This window comes from Ciona robusta, chromosome 11 (genome assembly GCF_009617815.1).
Source record: "Ciona robusta chromosome 11, ASM961781v2".
In the NCBI taxonomy this organism is placed as follows: Eukaryota; Metazoa; Chordata; class Ascidiacea; order Phlebobranchia; family Cionidae; genus Ciona; species Ciona robusta.
Genome location: NC_143245.1, coordinates 1,159,223 through 1,178,240, shown reverse-complemented (window position 1 = coordinate 1,178,240; position 19,018 = coordinate 1,159,223). Strand labels below are relative to the sequence as shown.

Genomic DNA, 19,018 nt, shown 5'->3' with positions numbered 1-19,018 from the left:
TACTTGACTGTCATCTTGTTTTTCATCTCGTTTCTTCATCTTTGTATTTTCGATAAAAAGTCATTTTTTTACCATGAATTCATTTATTTGTTAAGCTTGGAGCAAGTGATTCATTATTTAGACGAGGTTGAAAAAGTCGAGTGCGTAGAAGCAAAGCTGTTTTAGCACTCCCACAGTGTATATTACATACCTATGTTTTTATATGATTGAGTCGGGGAAGATGGGACACCTTTAGCACATAATATCTAAATATCCTGATCGTGTTTCAAACAATTAACAACGGTTTATAAAAGTTGTAGGAATACGGTTTTATATTTCTTTAAAAGTTCTTTGTTTACTTACAAATCGGAAGAGAAAATAGAACGAACAAGGGTCTCATCTTTTTCCACTTTACTATATATACAATCTAGATGACTTGCCATAGGAATGTTATCTTAAAGTTGAATTATTGCCCAATCAATAAAATTTAATTCGTCTTTTTGGTCACGAGAACAGGAGAGTTTACAAACGCAAAAAAAAGACGGGTAGTAACGGTAAAACAACAGTTGTTAAAACCCGCTTATTATAAAAACAGAAAAAATAACGTTGTGGATGAAAGTGCTAAGTCATGTATGCTTTATATTTATGATGTTTTACATGCACTGTGGCTAAGTGATTAGGACTCGGGATTGTAACCAAAGGATACCGGGTTCGAGGCTTGATGCGGTTATATCATTGTGGGTGATGAGTGTCCAAAGACGTTCTAGGTGAAAAAATGACCCAAATAAGGCAAATATAGGCATCTGAGTTGTCCAAACTGTCACACACAAACATGAAAAGGAAAACAATCACTTTTTGTATGTAGTAACTCTTAACGGGCACAAGTTGTATGTAATAGAACATAAATGGTTGTTGTTGTTTTTAAACTGCAATAATACACTACCCAGTAAACTTTGCCCTAAGGCGCCCACTAATGGTTTTAAAATAATTTAAAATTTACCCGCTTACTGGCGCTAGAGTATTAAAAATAAATTAAAAACGCTGTATTTACAAAATACTAAATACACGTTTGAGTTGTATGTTTATGTTTACGCAAAGTTTGTAATTTGTATTGCTTGTTGGACTATCACTGTTTCAAGGACAAAGATTTAAATGGAAACTCCTGCCAGAGGTAAGCGTAACTAATATAACACTGTACATATACGTTAAATATGCCTTTGATCCACTTGCATTTGTTTGTATATTTGTACAATAGCCAGATAAATTAGACGGCCACTGACCACAAGTTACACACAAACTAATCTGACAGTATATATGATACAAAAATTCCGGCGCTAGTGAAGAATCCCCCCCTATGTTATTTGCTAACCTATAACTTCTAACCCATACAACCCCTACTAACTACCAACCTCTAACACTTTCCACCAGCCTAGCCACCGAGCCCTAATCTGTAACCGTGGGATTCTTCACTAGTGCCAAAATTCCAACACGTTTATCATATCATCACTATTTTTAAAATGTGCCCTGCTGCACACCTGTGACACCAATACTTGAACATGGCATCCTTATTAGATTTGGCTGCTATGTTCTGCAGACCCCGTACCACAGTGGTTGGTGCATTGCATCCAACCCATAGGTTATAGGTTCAAGGCTCGTCGCTGCTACCATTGTGGGCGTATGTCTCCTTAGGCAAGACACACGCCAATGGCTTCAACCTAATGGTCACTAATGAGTCGTCCAAATTGTCAGCCATATCATACAAAAAAACAAACCTACAAAGTTACACATTTGGTAACTAAAAACTAGCACAAGGTATGTGCAACAGAATCCCTGTATTATAACAAATATCATTTCCCAGCCACGCGGGGATAAATCAAGTTACATTCAGACAAAATAAAACTAATGGTATTTACTGCAGATGTTTACTGACCCCACCCCTCCAATTTTTGCATCGGGCGATGAGCTTGTGCAACTTACCAGGGGAACGATTACTAAAGAACAAATTACTTGGAGGAAAAAACTTCATCAATTAATATTTAACGTAAGTTTTGTATATTGGCCAATTCAGGCTTAAATTTCAGCTTCCCTGGTAGGACTTGCTGTGGCCCGTGGGTATCGCCAATATGAAATAGACTGTACATATTATGCAATGTTAGGGTAATGGGTCAACTGTGGCCCTAAATCTCAGTTCCCATGCATTGCCAAATGGTCTTGGTCAGACAGAATAAAAGTACTAGGTAGGGATAGCAGACTATTTAGAGTTCATGCATGGTAACCAGATCTTACTGGGTTCAAGGCTCAATGCTGCCACTTTTGGCCAATTCGAATTTTAAACAAAATCGTTGCTTCAACCCATTATTTACTAATATAAGTCTCGCATGATGGGAAATTAAAGATTTAGGATCAACTTGACCTATATTTTATATCTATTAAGCAGATAAGTCTGTTATCCTCTTCTTTTCCTATACAGCTCGAGCTTAAAAACTTGTTTTCAGAATTTGTAAAGGTTAAAAATATGGATTGCAATCATATGCTTTGTATATTAATTAAAAAAAAACACAGAAAAAATATTCCCAAAATTTCTCATTCAGCATAATGCGCATACATAACTAACTTATTTGTAAAAAATCAGGATTTATTTATAAATCTGTTGTTGAAAAACATTGATTATCTATATAAGTCAGCTGGTAGCATCAAGTACTTGAATAGTAAAGATAAGAATTGATTGTGTACAGTAGGTCATTGATTGTTGGTGGGTGGACTTTGACTTGTTTGTCTTTGCACCACAAAAACTGCTTACTTCATCTCATATAATTGAAGCTGTAAATGAAATTTGTCATATTACTAAAGCCTGTTCAGATTACTTGGGTTATATAGCTGGTTTTGAAACAATTGTAGCAATATTAATGTTAATACTAAACTTATAGGATTAGTAAATAAGAAGCTTGTTTGTTATTTAGTTGTACATGCTGTTATGTTTAGTGGAAAATATACATTTTATTGTAAAAAAGAGCTTTTTGTTAGATTTTTATTGTTAAGTTTTACACAGTTATTTTGGTTAGTACAGATGTGTAGGGGTAGGGCAGATTGTAGTGAATGTTAAGTGTTAGTATTTCAATGCCATATAATAATCTGAAGCAATTTTTATATTTGATTTAAAATGCATTAATATAAGCCAGACAGCCAGTGGTTCTTTATCTCAAAAATATATAATAACTTTTGTTTTTTACTTTATATTTGCCCAAATTCTTTGTTACTTGTACTGTTTTATATGGGTGAGGTCCTGTAGCAAAGCATATCAGTGAAACACATGTCAAACAGATATAGAATACAGGTCTTGGCCTTGGTTGGCCTATTATTACCCCATATATAATAAGAGTTGAGAACCACTGGTGTAAATAAAACAGCTGTTTTAAATTCAATATTTATTGAACAGTTCGTAGCAACCTTTAAATCACATATTGTTGTAAATATGAGTATGTTACACCAGCGCCTGAATGGAATGGTTTCATTTAATGCTAAGGAACACACAATGGTAGACATGGACACATACACTGTAAGTATAAGAATAGCGTTTATATGTAAGTTTTATTTGTCTCTTCAATTATGGTAGTGAAGATTAAAAAATAGTTGGAACGAAAAGACAGGTGTAGCGACAAAATGACGGTCGTTAAAACACATTTACATTTAATTGGAAGTAAGAAGCTTGGTTGCTACACCGACCTAAAAGACAAACAATGAACCATTTATGTTTATTTATGTTTCCAGGTACATTATGTTGTTTATATCTGTACAGCATACTTTGTGATGTCACAATGCTAATGGTGTCGCGATTATGACATAATAGCATTTCCTTTGCTGAAGTGTCGGTTTCGATCTGTGTATTATGATGTCATATTGTCATGTATAGGGTATTATGGCCTGCATAATTGCACATCTTGCAAAATTCACTCTTTATTATTCATAATAAACAGAAATTTCGAGTTTATTTACTAATACGGAATTTTAGGATTTTGTCAAGAATATGTAACAGATTTTAAGATCTGTATTTTCATTTTGACTTCTGTTATTTCGGATTAACCGTAACCAGTACAATGTAATTAGGCAATAAAACTGCATCCGGCTATCTGTTCTATCTTAAAGCATTTAACTATGCCTAGTAACTAAAGCAACATAATATATATGCTTTGTTACAAAATTCTGCCCTTTACAAATTCCGAGTAATACACTTATTTGAGCCCCTACTGAAACACGTCTGGCTCATTAATAATTGATTGTGAGTTTTATTTTAGACTAAAATTTGTTTAAACTTCACTGTTGTTTTGAATAATGTATGTTGTGATTCTACTCACCATTTAAAGGTTGGAAAATCTGTAGACTATGCTTTAGTCTAGAACCAGGGACCAGGGTATTTTATTAAATTGTATAGTGTTTCCAAGGTGATAGCATTTTTCTATGTTTATATATTTAATACATATATGTATGTATAATTAGAAAATACATACATTTTAGTTTCTAGTCTAAAGAGGTATTAATGTACAGATAATGCTTAGCAGTCTCAAAGTAAAGTAAAGTCCAAATTCTACATATAATGTTTATTCAAGCTATGTAGCAAAGTAGTATGGCATTAAACTTTAACCTTTGTGGCAAACTTGTTGTGAAAAGTACATTTACTGATTTGTATGAATAAAAATCTTTTTGAGATCTGTTGTTTTTAGTAATTTATGGTTTAAATTCCCCCAACTATTCTGTTGCTTTCCACCAGGCTTTATTTAAAATAATGTTTTTACAGCTCAATGTCTGGTATATAGAAAACATTCATTTTATTTCAACATTTATTTCTGCTATTCGATAAAGCCTTGCCGAATGTTAAGCTGACGAACAGTTGAAATAAAATGTGTTTTCTATACCAGATGAGATGTAAAAAAATATTTACACAAGACACAACAATATCCACTTTTTAAAACAGGAATAGTTTGGTTGTTATTCAAAAAAAGTCTTGACGAAAATCAGGCGAACGGTTTGAATAAAATGCCGCTTGCGTTTTCTATACACCACACAAAAAGAAAAAAGATTAATCAATACAAGACACAACAGTATCCAGCTTTTAAACAAGAATGTTCTGGTTGTTATTTAATCTGTTAAAGTTCCTAGCAGTATTTCAATGATCCTATCATAAAGTGACTAAGACTTAAGGAAGCCATATTTCAATTCAAATGTGTTTATGCATCATTGTATTGTTATCAGTTTAGTTATCTGTGCATGAATGCATGGTGCGTAAGGTTTAATATTATTGTTAGAAATTAGAATCAAAGATGGGAAAATTAAAGGTAGAATTGATTAGATTTTAATGTGATTGTTAACTCTCTGCTTCGTTTAAGTTTGATTATATAGATGAATATTTTACAACTAGTAACTCATGAGCATTTTTATGTTGTGCGTGACTTTATGTATTCTATATAGTTAGGATCCTATACCAAGGCACGCTAGAAAATTGAGGCCAGATTATACTAAAAATGTTGGGTACTATGTAAAAATAATGCTAATGTACCAAAACTTTAGTATAACTAGCACTATGGAAACATAATGTGCTTATATATCTTTATATTGTTAAGTGTACTTAAAAGAGACACTGTATTGCATTGATTTGCATTATCGCACATGTGCATTTGACAAGTTGTCAACGTCAATATGCATAATACTATAACACATGTACATGTATATATGTATATGACACACCATCCTTCATGCACAAAGCATGCACCATGAACCAGTTTAGTGAATAATTTACTTGTTTCTCACACAGGGTTCGAAACCTCTGCTTTCTTCAGCAAGGAGCAACGAACTTAATTCAAGTCTTTCCAATTCTTACAAGGTAACATGATAACATCTTTGCTGAAAAACATGCAATATACTATAATATACCTATATGGGTATATGTATATATGTGCAACTTTTTATTTAGTCTAAGAATATAAAGTTGCATTTGTTTTGCTGACAATTTGTCAACCCATAAGGGATCACTGAGTTGGAGCAATTGTCATTAGGCATCTTACCCTAAGGCACATACGCCAACAATGTTAGCAGCATTGAGCTTTCAACCTGTATTCTCTTAGTTAGAGGGGCACTGACAGTTTGTGACGTGTAACATATGGACATTTTGCAGGGGGTTTATTTTCTTAATAAAATGTAAAATTTTAATCATAGGTTCCTAACTTAGAAGAGGGACAGGATTAGTTAAACATGCATTCTTATAAAACAAAACTAACTTAATGGTTGTAATGTTTACTGAATAATGCAAACGTGCATTCTTATAAATGCAGAGTGCAAAGTATTGAACGTTAGTGTACTTAGGCCCCCTGTCACCCAAGGTCCAGAACCTGTGATTTTAACATAAATTGAAGTTTAAACGCAGTGCAAAGCTGAAGTTTAATTGTTTAATGCAATGAATAGAATTTAAACTTCAATACATTTGTACTCTACACCCTTGATAATGGCAGCAAATGTTCTGTGAACTTTGATCAAGGTTGGTTAATGAGTTACAAAAAATGTAAATTGTTGCAGATAGTTTAATATTATTGAATTAGGGGTCTAATGTTTACATCAGCAATACAGTTAAAAACCATAACAAACTGAATATAGGAATGATATTGGTCAGAAAATAGTTAAATTTTAGCAAAGTGTATGACAATACTGTATGATATAAACCTCATGGGACTTCTAGTTTAGATAATAACAAGTATTCCTATGTGTATAGTTGAGGGTTGGATAAACAGAGACAGTGCAGCAATTTATTTATTTAATCAAAGGCAGCTAAACTGTATTTTGAATTCGCAGTAGTAGTGTATCTTGTTTAGCAGTTATAATTTATGTATATTGGTTGAGAATATATTAATGCAGTAGCCAGTAAGGATTGGTGCATATGTTAGTTAATGGACCAACTCTGCCACTCTGGTCTACCTTTGTAGTCCCATGGCATGCTTTCTGTAGAAGCTCACCTTTTTCGAAATAGAAATGTTATATTTAATACCAATATAAACTTTACCATATAAAACACTGACTGCTATGTTCGTATGGCTAATAGAGGGTAGGAAAAATGAATTACTTTGCTAGATATGAAAACACAGATGTGGACACTTATGTAAGTTTGCCTGTCAATCAAAGTATATTTAGCAAGACATTTTACTTCCAAATGTACTAACCAGCGTACATACACCTTTCATTTTACATTTTATATAGATTTTCACGTAAAACACAAATTTTAGAATTAGATTTGCATTGCGGCGCAACCATTTTAAAACATTTGCATTCTTAAATAAACTGTCCTGTATGAAAAGAGATCTAGTTTCCAGCAAAGATTCCAAATTGATTTTATTTACATTTGCCTTCCTTTTACCTAAAACGTCACATTGACTCTAATTTTTTTTCTAACGATTTGTCGTCCACACAGAAGAAACCGATTCCACGTAAAGATTCACGTTCCAACATCGGTGAAATGAAGGATTTGTGGGGAATCAAAGCGGCTGAAGCTGCTGAGTTGTCTGTGGATGAGGTGGGTGTGTAGAGTGTAGTGGTGTACTGGGTGTAATGGGACAACCTTGGTTTATATGCAGCATTAGGAGTGTGATGGGGCAATTATGGTTCAGCTCAGGTCCACTAACAAACATTGCTGTAGGACCTTACCCACATATAATGGAATAAAGTATTTAATGGGCAAAAGGCCAACTCTGATCTGAACTCACAGGTCTACTGACATGCTTTGCTGCAGGACCCCGTCTCTTAAATCCTAAAAGAATAATCACCCACAAAGTAGCACACATGGTAACTCGTAAGCTGGCACGGGGGGTTAAACCCGTGTGATAACGACTGTCGTTTTTCGGCCCCGGGAGGATAAAGTAAGTTACATTCTTCATCTTCAATCATCCTCTTAACCTCAGGTGAGCCAGCAACTACAAGCGGATACGAAATGGGGATTAAGCGATGGTGAAGTTAGTAGAAGGAGAAAAACTCATGGGTTTAATGAATTTGAAATCAAACCAGATGACCCGCTGTGGAAGAAATACATTATGCAGGTTGGCTGTTGTTAAAGTATCGTTTGTTTGGTGGAACACTCAACAAAGTTGTTTAAGGATTTCGATTTTCATTTATTAATATAGTTTTTTTATTTTTTTATTAAAGTGCAAAGTTATGCCTTTATTTAAGAAAAACTTGCTTTGTAAATGAGGACAACTTTTGCAAACAACTTTATAACTGTCTAACACATATTTTTCACTGTACAAACAACACGTTTTAGTAATAATGCATTCATTACCCAATCAAATAAAATCATTTCCATGCAGTTTAAAGACCCCCTCATTCTACTACTTCTTGCATCAGCTGTTGTTAGCATTGTGATGAAACAATATGATGATGCGCTAAGTATCGCCATAGCGATCATTATCGTGGTATCGGTTGCTTTCGTACAAGAATATAGATCAGAGAGGTCATTAGAAGAACTGACGAAACTTGTGCCACCATCTTGTACTTGGTATGTTTACTTGGTTGTATAAGTTTTATGCTCTATGTTTTGGTGGGGGGGTGATCAGTAAACTTCGGCATAAAGCCGACATACTTTGTCGTGTCTCACTGTAGGAACTCATGCGTATAGAGTAGAATGTGCATATACACTGTTGAGGACCCTTGGGGTAATGGGCCAACTCTGGCCTTAATCCAGATTCTTTGGCATGTTCCACTGTAGGGCCGCACCCTTGTGGACTAGAATGTACATATACAATGTTAAAGTGATGATCCAACTGTGGTCTAAATCTTGGGTCCCATGGCGTGATTTGCTGTAGGACCTCACCCATATAGAATAGAATATGCATATACAATGTTGGGGTCAATCTTAAACTGTGTCAGGGTCCTATAGAACGCTGTAAAAAATGGCACATTAAATTCGTGATCTAAATTGTAAAGAATCAACTGCTGGAACCAGTATGTAGTTTACTATGATTGTTCATATACAACCAAACACATTACTTTATATTTGTATATAACTCTACAGTATGAGAGGAGGCAAACTTGAGAAGTTTCTTGCTAGGAACCTCGTGCCTGGTGATAACGTTCATTTCTCTGTTGGTGATCGAATACCTGCAGATATTCGCCTCTATGAGGTAACAATGATATTATGATGTCATTTATTTAAACAAGCTTCAGCTACGAATAGATTAATCAAAATCTAGAACAACTGTTCACTCTTCAGTGTTTGGCAGGTGTTTCATGTTGTTTTAAGGCCTCATTGCAGATATAAACTATATATCATTTTACACAACACATGCGTCAACTTTTGTCAATCAGTGAAAATATACAAGTTGTATTTGCTGTGGTATATCACCCTAAATGCAGTTACATCTTATGCATTTTTTTACAAACTTAAGTTTTAAACTGAATATCAAAAGACTTGTGATCAAATATCCAACATGCCGTTATTACTTTTAGTATTTTTATTACTGTGTGTACCCAGTTTATTCACGATATCGGAACCTAGTCCAGGGTATTCATGCATGCAATACTTATGTCATGTTATGTATCTCCTATATATGCATTAGATTTATATTCTGTTCCACATCACAGGCTGTTGATCTTCTCATTGATGAAAGCAGTTTCACTGGCGAGACCGAACCCGTGAACAAAGTTACTGAGGTTATGGCGACATCTGCTGGTGGAAAGTCGCAAACCAATCGGTTTAATGTTGCTTTTATGGGGACACTGGTTAGGAATGGGAGTGGCAAGGTTAGTTGCGGGTGTAGGGGTAAAAGTTAGATTTTAAAGTTTAATTTATTAGTTGATTATATTTTACTTGCATAACACCATTTAATGTCAAAAAAAACCTGAAAAGTGGTGTGGATTTTATTAGATAAATTGCAGATATCGATCTTACATACTATGTTCATATATATATTATAGAAGGCCCTAGTTGCAGCACAGGGTCCATGTACTTTCTGTATAATTCTGTCACCTAATATTCAAATACACCAATGTATCAGAATGTATATGCTTTAGTTTTTACTCTTAATTATAACCAATCCTAATGTATTCAGGGCATAGTAATAAGCACGGGTGAGAACTCCGAGTTTGGTGAAGTATTCCGTATGATGCAAGCAGAAGATCCACCTAAAACACCACTTCAAAACTCTATGGGGGACTTGGGGAAATTATTGTCATTTATATCATTCTGTATTATTGGTAAGTTAACAATATTCTTGTTGTTTCTTCTTTTATATAATAGAGATATATAGGTAATGGGCAAACTCTGGCATAAGTGTTAGGTCTTATGACATGCCATACAGTAGTAAAAACAATATATTTCTAAGCTGTTCCAGTGTTTTTGTTTCAAACCACACATTCTGTTTGAAATGGTTACAGATATTAAACCAATATCTAAAACATTTTTGGGTCGCTGTTTTTATCTCCATAATATAATATTCATCATGTTAATGTTAACTACCAGGCATAATTTAAATCTAACACAGTTGTTCAACAAATTTATTTACCTAACAAATGTTTCAATATCCTATCCATGTTACCTTCTACATTTACATCATTATTGGATTAATAATCCCCATTATGACATCACAGGAGCCATTATGTTGCTTGGATGGATACAACAACGCCCTCTGCTGGACATGTTTACCATCGGCGTCAGGTATTGTGATGTCATAGTTACCAATTGTATTCTTACTAAATATATGGTAAACTTGTTTTCAATATATTGATAGCCATGTTGTTTTGTTGTATATATATCTATTTACTAAGATGTGCTGTTATTGTTGTGATAAAATTTATTTACTGTTACACAATACACACATGCTGTAAACTAAAGCTTAAGCTTTTCGGCTGCAAGTATGGTTAGAGTAATTGTTTTAAAATTATAAAGTGTTGTTTCAAAACTTACGGATTAGTTCTTGCTTTATAATTAAAGTAGCTCACTCAGTTGTGTTTATATATGTATCTAAACTGAAGCATGCAAGACAAATATGTTTATTTACTGTATTTGAAAATGTATTAGATTATATATGGCTGTTGTACTTTGTACTGAAACAAAGCATTAATTGTAAGCATTCCATAATTCCACAGCCTTGCAGTAGCTGCTATACCTGAAGGTCTACCCATTGTTGTCACGGTAACACTGGCCCTGGGAGTCATGAGAATGGCAAGGAAAAAAGCGATCGTGAAGAAATTGCCAATTGTAGAAGCTTTAGGTATGTACTAACTTTTAATCGGACATAATGTTTTTTATGGAGTGCTGTAGTTAATCTTTAAGTAAGCATTAACCTTTTATTGCGTTTCCTATGTTTATATATATTTAAGCTATATGTATGTGCTTGTTAACTTTTAATAACGCTATCATGTTCTATTGTTTATTTTATGGTGTAGTTAATTTCCTAACAAAGCATTTACTTTCTTTTTACTGCAATTTTACATGGTATATATATTTGTATACCAGATAATAAAACATAGATTGAACAAAATCATTTATAGCTTCTTAACTTTATGGGTATTATTCTATTTTATATGGGTAAGTTCCTTGAGGACCTAGGATGGAGTCCAGATTTGGCCCAATAGGCTAAAATTTCTGTGCATGCTCGGAAAAGTAAAGTCCAGTATTCTGTCCTAAGACTCCTAACTCTTGTCCAATTTACAAAAAGGATATAGGCCACATTTGGCCCGATACCCAACACTCTTGTTTGTCCAAAAAAGTCCTGACTGTTGTCAAATTTTAAAAAATCCTATTTACATAATGATTACAACAGTATAAACCAAATGAATCTATAGACTTAAATATTATATTATATTTTTTATTGACTATTTGAGTTATTACATATGAATATGACATCACAGTAATGATTATTACATCATATAGGTTGTGTGAATGTAATATGTTCTGACAAGACAGGAACGTTAACTAAGAATGAAATGACCGTCACACAAATCTACACAGCTGACCAAGTTGTAGCAGAGGTGAAATAATCATTTACTGAAAACTGCTTTGCATTTTTATATACTGTGTTTGAATATACATGATCTGTATGTGTGCCTGGACACGACATTTAAGGACATTGCTACCAAATTGTCAGCCATACAGACAAACAATCACACAAAGTTACACTTGATAACTTATAAGCCACAGGAGGAAATAAATTGATTCATTAATAGTTGGATATATAAGTGGTTGGGTTGGGGTAATGGCCTAAATAAAGTTTACTATATACCTATACTAGGATGAGTAGGATCACCATGTTTAGAATATTATACTGTTTTAGTTGGGTATTTTTAAACTGAATCTACATATTATGTAAGGCATAAATAATAACACAAGTTATCATAAATAATTTATAGAATGTTATAGTTCATAGTTTAACTTTTATTACCTATTGATATTTATTGGCCCCGTTATCCGGGGTTGGCTACTTTGGTAATATATTAGGCAACACATACAAACTAGCTCAAGTTAATAGAACTAAGCATCAGAATGTACAATTCATACCAATTTTATCATTAAAATAATTTATTTTACACCAAGTGTCTGACTAAGTATAAGAGTCATTAAAATGTGTAATTTATGTCATTTTCATCACATATTACTTTACACCAGGTATCTGGGGTTGGTTACAATGATGATGGCGATGTCACTGTGTACGACCAGGTTGTCACCGCAAACTCACACCCTCTGATAGCTACTGCAGTACAGGTAAGGTGGTGGTACCTATTAAAAAGCTCTAGTTGTATATTACAATATAATTTAAGCTTTAAAGAAACTAAATCAAGAAAAATGTTCATATGCGAAAATTATGGTTATATGGAACTTTTCATATAGTTATTTAAACAAATAATTATTGAAATTTAGATTAGGCAAACTTTAAGAAATTGCATTTATATATTTCATTATAAATTTAAGCTTAAACACACAAAGAAAAAGCTGTATGTTATGGGCTAGAGAAATATTGCTATATGGAACTTTAAATTTATTTATTTAAACAAATAATTTTTGATATTAATACTTGGTTTTTATTCCCACACAGATTGGTGCGATTTGCAACAACTCTCGTATCCATGACAACACGTTGTTGGGACAACCAACAGAGGGCGCTCTACTCGCTCTCGCTATGAAGGTGCTCGATATTTCACCTAGTGGTCGTTAATTTTGACTTAATTCGCTAATCTTAAGAATAAATGTAAAAAATATTCCTTTAATCATTTTACCTAAAAAATAAAGATATATATGGCTTGTTATGTTTGAGTTGAAACTGACCAAAAATCCATGTTATGCAACAAAAAGCATTAATTTGCAATACACATAATTTTTTTTTTACCATAAAGTATAAAAACACTATTTTTCCACCACCAGATGGGGTTGGGTGAATACCGCAACAGATTCACTCGCGTATCGGAGTTACCGTTCACTCATGATAGAAAGTGGATGTCAGTGACTTGCTATGATAATATTGATGTGGTAAGTAACATAGGTGCTAACTTTGGCTGCATGGAGTGCTAGTTTATAGGAGCAACATGATCACGAATCTGAGCAACTATTATTTATTTAAAACGTTTGGAACCAGTTATGAAGTTGGATGTTCCAAATAAAAACTTAGTTTTAAAGTAAATTTCTTGTGCCCTTGGAATAACAATGCTCAAAGGTGTCACGTTTTTAAATATTAATGAAGTCTGAAGTGACATCGTTTTACGTGGTGAATGCATATCATTTCACCCTGCTTGTTTGTATATACACCTAACAGCAGTAATAAAGGCAAAAAAACTAGAATGCCAAATTTTGGAATCTAAAACACATAATATCATCTCTAACATTGTGCTTTTAATAATACTCATTGTTTCGTCACAGAATCAAAGAGAGATAGTATATGTGAAAGGAGCTGTTGAAAGAGTTCTCAGTCAGTGTGATACCTTCCTGTGTGGTAAGGAGGGGGATTCCCCTGCATCGCTACCACTCACCAAAGCCACCATGGAAAACTATTTGGAGCAAGCAAAATTTATGGGGAGCACAGGGTTAAGAGGTGGGAGCAAAAATGGCCGCAGTTTTGTCATAAATGTGGTTCATGGAAAATATTATCATATTATTGGTTTTTAGTTTTCTTAATACAATACAATACAAATAAACAAATTGCATAAAGTAGTTACTTACAAAAACTATAAAGGCCATTTGAAGAAATTTCACTGTTTGGCAGTTAGTTTATTTTTAGCTAAAAATAAAGTTTTCATTATACATTATGTGTAGAAGCAGAACAATTATATATTTTATTGTATTTCTTAATTAGTACTAGTGGTTGGACTTAATTTTTGTTGGTTACGTTTTCGTAGCACCGGTTCATTACTGTACTTTACTAAACAAGTTATTTCATTACATTCACTAAGTTGCAACCTTTTTTTTTAGTCCTTGCACTGGCCAGTGGGAGCAGCATGGGAAACCTCACCTTTGCTGGGTTGGTTGGAATATTAGATCCACCACGTCCGGGGATCAAGGAAGCCGTGCGAGTTTTATCCGCTGCCGATGTTTCAGTGAAGATGATAACGGGGGATGCAAAGGAGACGGCTGTTTCTATTGGTTGGTTTTGAATGCTTAATATTTGCTGTTGATTATTATTTAGTTACCGAGTTGTTTCGTATAATAATGATAATGAGAGTCGCACCAAAATATACTCGGATGATATTTAGTTACTGAGATTTTGGGTTTGAATGCTAATATATAAATATCATGTTGATAATAGTGAATGATTCCAGTTTTAACTTTTCAAATGCTGCTACACAAAAACTGAAACTTAGCTCCGACTTAATGGCTGATGTTTTATGATATATCTGGCTCCACAGGTCCAACCCTATATCCCTAAATACCTTCAACTTAGCATCTTATGCTCCAACACAATAGTTCCGACACCTCAACTGGTTTCATATCTCATGCTCCAACATCATAATTTTAACCTTTATAATTGTATATTATAAAATATATTAATATAACATAGCTTTTAACTCTTTTCCAAGCCACACGACTTGCTATATACTCTTAGGTTTTTTCTCCCTATACATATACTATTTTATTCTTTATGGGTCTGTTCCAGCAGTGTGATAAGCCTTGAGTCCTAGGATTTATACAAGGATTGGCCCATTCCCCACATATACTATAGAAGTATTATATCATAACATAGCTTTTACCTCTTTCACCAGCTACACGACTTGGTATATACTCCCGAGGTGGAATGGTGATGTCAGGATCCGATATCGAAGGTTACGACCTTAGTCAACTGGCTGATCGTATCGAGCACGTAGAGGTTTTCTACAGAGCAAGCCCTAAGCATAAACTGAAGATTGTTAAAGTAAGATTACCGTTTCGTTTGTTGGAATGGGCCAACCTATTTTTGTCAGTGTCAGTCATGTATTTATACCAATTGACCCTGTTTCTTATTTTGTTAAAAATGTACTATCTTAATGAACACCACAGTAGGACCGGATTCATAGAATTTATTACTGCTACCATTCATGTAGTATTCAAGTTGTAAATTTCACTCCACTTGCTTGCTTTACTTTAACCATTCATGGGGATAATTTTATTCTGAGGTAATGACCCGATCCTAATCTACATCTTAGGACCCATGGTGTGCCACACCTCACCCACATATAATTTCGTTCTTCCCAATCTAGGCATTGCAAGAGCGCGACCTAGTGGTAGGAATGACAGGCGACGGGGTAAACGACGCTGTTGCGCTTCGTAAAGCTGATGTTGGTGTTGCCATGGGAACAGCGGGAACGGATGTTTGTAAAGAAGCCGCGGATATGATTCTTGTGGATGATGATTTATCTACTATTATGTGAGTGTGATGTTGTTATTGTTTGTGTATAACTGCGCATGTTAGCATTTCTATAATGTATAGCAATGGGTTAGGGACTTGTAGTTAAATATGGGGTGTCTAACATTTAACTTGTAAACCCTGGTTTGCATGGCGCACACTTTGGTTATTTCTTACTTAGTAAGTTTACTTTGGGCGTCTTAGACAATTTAAATCACACAAGGGATTTATACTGTGCTCTGTGCATAATTTTCATATTCTCCATAATTAAACTAACCCACCCAACCACACAGGGCAGCCATAGAGGAAGGGAAAGGAATCTTCTACAATATTCGGAACTTTGTCAGTTTTCAACTCAGCACGTATGTTTGTGTGTCTCGACACAATTATGTTTTGTTTTAAAAAGGATACAAGTATTGTAGAGAAATTATTGATATACCAAATACAAAGTTTAAAACCTTTAACTGGGCAATGTCAATTGTTGGACAAACCGTTAGTGACCATTAGGTTGAAGTAATTGTTGTTAAGTGTATTGCCCAAGGGTAGATGCCCAGCATCTTAGCATGGCTGAGTCTTGAAGTAACTATCCACTGGTTTTAAATACGAGCCGAAGTGACATTTAATTTCATTCAACCATCTTATTAATAAGATTTCTATATTCCAGGAGTATTGCAGCATTGTCACTAGTGGCGCTATCCACATTATTTAAACTCCCCAACCCCCTTAATGCAATGCAAATATTATGGATTAATATCATCATGGATGGCCCTCCTGCGCAAAGGTACTTACTATAGTGGAACAACTATCTATGTTTGAACTTCATATTTCTGATTTTTTTAATGTAAATATATTTAATGGTAAACGTGTTTTAACAATTTTCTTTTTTGTCGCTAAATAATGACTGTTGTTTTGTCGCCATATTTTTGTCATTCCCTTTAATCTTAACTACCATAATTAAACAGACAAACAATAGTTATTATATTATAACATTGCATATTGAATATGTCATAATGTATGATTGTGACATCACAGTTTAGGGGTGGAGCCTGTAGACAAGGATGTGATTCGTCGACCCCCACGTAAGGTGAAAGACCCCATTGTGACAAAAGAATTAATCGCCAAGGTTCTTGTTTCAGCTACAGTGATAGTTGTGGGAACGTTGTATATATTCTGGAGGGAGGTAGGTGGTGACTATGATGGACTGTCACGCCACATGTGATAAATATAGAAATACATGAATTTGTAATTTTCCATCTATCATTTGAACTATGAGATGATATATTTGACCAACCCCATTTTATGCCTTTTAATGCTGCTATTATTAAGGGTCCGTAAAACAAGCAGATCCAAAGTATATGTATGCTGGGACATTTAGGTTCCATTTTAGACTTCAGGTGTCTTTGCCCTTTTTTAAATTTGATATATGGATCAACAAAGTCCAAAAGTTATAAAATATATAAATGGGTAGCAGGAATGGGGTTTAGGTTATTGCAATAATTTCTAATAAGATTTGTAAGCCAATAGAATAAGCTCCATGGTTCAAATTCTAACCATGTTTTCACCATAACTAGTTATGTGGTACATAAGCTTGTAAAAATAAGGCTGTATTTCATAACAATTGATTTGGTTTAACTCTGCCGAAATGTTTTGTTTTTTGTTAGTTACTTCACCAAAGCACAACAAATAATTATTTTATGGTTTATTTCTACTTAATAATAATGATTATGACATCACAGATGCGTGATAACATCATCACGCCACGTGATACAACAATGACTTTCACATGTTTCGTGTTCTTTGATATGTTTAATGCATTGGGGTGCAGGTCCCAGGTGAGAAAACTATACTGTTTGTGAGTAATGTAGTAATTTGTATAATATTGCATAGATCCATAGATTCATTTTATTTTTTCATATAATTTTTTTATATAAAATGTGTTCATACAGAATTATACATACAGATTGGCGTGTTCATATGTTTTTTTGGGCAAAGCCCTTAACAGGCATCGTTTAAACCCAGTGATTACTTATGGGTTCTAGCACATTGGGTAATGGGCCAACTCTGCCCTAAATCCCAAGTTCCATAGTGTGTCAATTAGGATAAGTAGGTTCAGGATCTATTTTAGTTCTTATCGGTTTTAATGCTTTATGTTTTTATTGCATAGACAAAATCAATCTTCAAAATTGGTTTCTTCCAAAACAAAATGTTCCTCATAGCAGTTGGGGGTTCAGTACTCGGCCAGTTCCTTGTTATTTACTTTCCTCCATTACAAGCTGTCTTCCAAACTGAGGCTCTTGGCTTCTTAGGTGAGTTTTATACATTTCTCATTGGTTTATACCATTATGGTTAAAGGTATAATATATCGTAAGTGTCTTGTTTTTAATTAAATCTTTTTGTATCGTTAAAATACAGGTACACCCATAGATAGTTGTCAAACATAGGGAAAATCATTAAATAATGTAGTGAATGCAATATACTTTAGCTCTGCTTGCTTGTTTAAATTATTTTCTAAATATTTATTAAATTGTTCCAGATATTGTTTTACTGCTTGGAATATCTTCAAGCGTGTTCATTGTGTCCGAGATCTGGAAGCAATTGTTTGACTTCACTATGAAGCAAAGAAGGAAAAAATCGTTTAAAAAATTTGCAGATTTTGAACTCGTTTGATGGCAGTTGAACACTCTATTAGCGATACGTTACGTTAAAAACGTTTATTTAAATTAGCTGCTTGCCATTATGACATGCAGTGTTTCTGACATCATAATTCAATGTCACTTATGGCTTTGTGATGTCACAATTTTAAACTGCACTGTGACAAATGGTTAATGATGTGAAATTCATGTGACAGCAGTATTCATGATTGCATAATATCGTGATTCTTTACCTTATTAATTCAAATTTTCACAGCTAGTCAATATTGCTTTTGAAATTTCATCTCATTCGTCCAAGCCAGTTAGAAAAGAACGTTATTTAGAGCGCAACTTGTTTAAAAAATGAATCTTTTTTATTAGAATCAAGACGAATTCAAAATATTTGTTTTTGTCTGATATATTGTATGCGTTTCTGTTTCATTTTTATCATCCTGTTAGAAATTTGAAATAAATCACATCGTAACTGTGATTATTTGTTCCTTGGGGGTCAGGCTTAAAACACTGGTTTTAGTTTTACCTGTAAAAGTAGGTAGAGTGAGTAGCATTATGGCT

At 34.0% G+C, this 19,018-nt stretch overlaps 1 protein-coding gene across 5 annotated transcripts; it reads left to right on the top strand.

The window, feature by feature from the left end:
• Positions 1-68: 68 nt before the first annotated feature.
• LOC149727633 (calcium-transporting ATPase type 2C member 1-like) lies at positions 69-18,935 on the top strand. Of its 5 annotated transcripts, none has more exons than XM_089887687.1 (25): positions 69-1,150; positions 1,898-2,020; positions 5,786-5,854; positions 7,433-7,531; positions 7,917-8,051; positions 8,319-8,506; positions 9,023-9,131; positions 9,592-9,750; positions 10,059-10,203; positions 10,597-10,663; positions 11,095-11,219; positions 11,882-11,979; positions 12,614-12,709; positions 13,041-13,130; positions 13,367-13,471; positions 13,859-14,030; positions 14,408-14,578; positions 15,196-15,344; positions 15,670-15,836; positions 16,109-16,177; positions 16,480-16,596; positions 16,848-16,995; positions 17,552-17,647; positions 17,980-18,121; positions 18,349-18,935. In XM_089887687.1, exons 2-25 carry the CDS (start codon positions 1,898-1,900, stop codon positions 18,480-18,482), a joined length of 2,973 nt encoding a protein of 990 aa, XP_089743813.1. In that variant the 5' UTR covers positions 69-1,150; the 3' UTR covers positions 18,483-18,935. The 5 variants fall into 5 exon arrangements, with proteins under 5 accessions (XP_089743813.1, XP_089743811.1, XP_089743815.1 ...); XM_089887685.1 differs by having other exon boundaries at positions 7,430-7,531; XM_089887689.1 differs by lacking the exons at positions 69-1,150; positions 1,898-2,020 and adding an exon at positions 3,395-3,535.
• The last annotated feature ends 83 nt before the right edge of the window (positions 18,936-19,018 follow it).

Coding starts and splice junctions, on each gene's coding strand:
- LOC149727633 (XM_089887685.1), top strand. CDS start 1,898: ATGTTTACTGACCCCACCCCTCCAATTTTTGCATCGGGCGATGAGCTT. Junction 7,532..7,916: donor CTGAGTTGTCTGTGGATGAG/GTGGGTGTGTAG, acceptor TCTTAACCTCAG/GTGAGCCAGCAACTACAAGC. Junction 15,345..15,669: donor ATAAACTGAAGATTGTTAAA/GTAAGATTACCG, acceptor TTCCCAATCTAG/GCATTGCAAGAGCGCGACCT.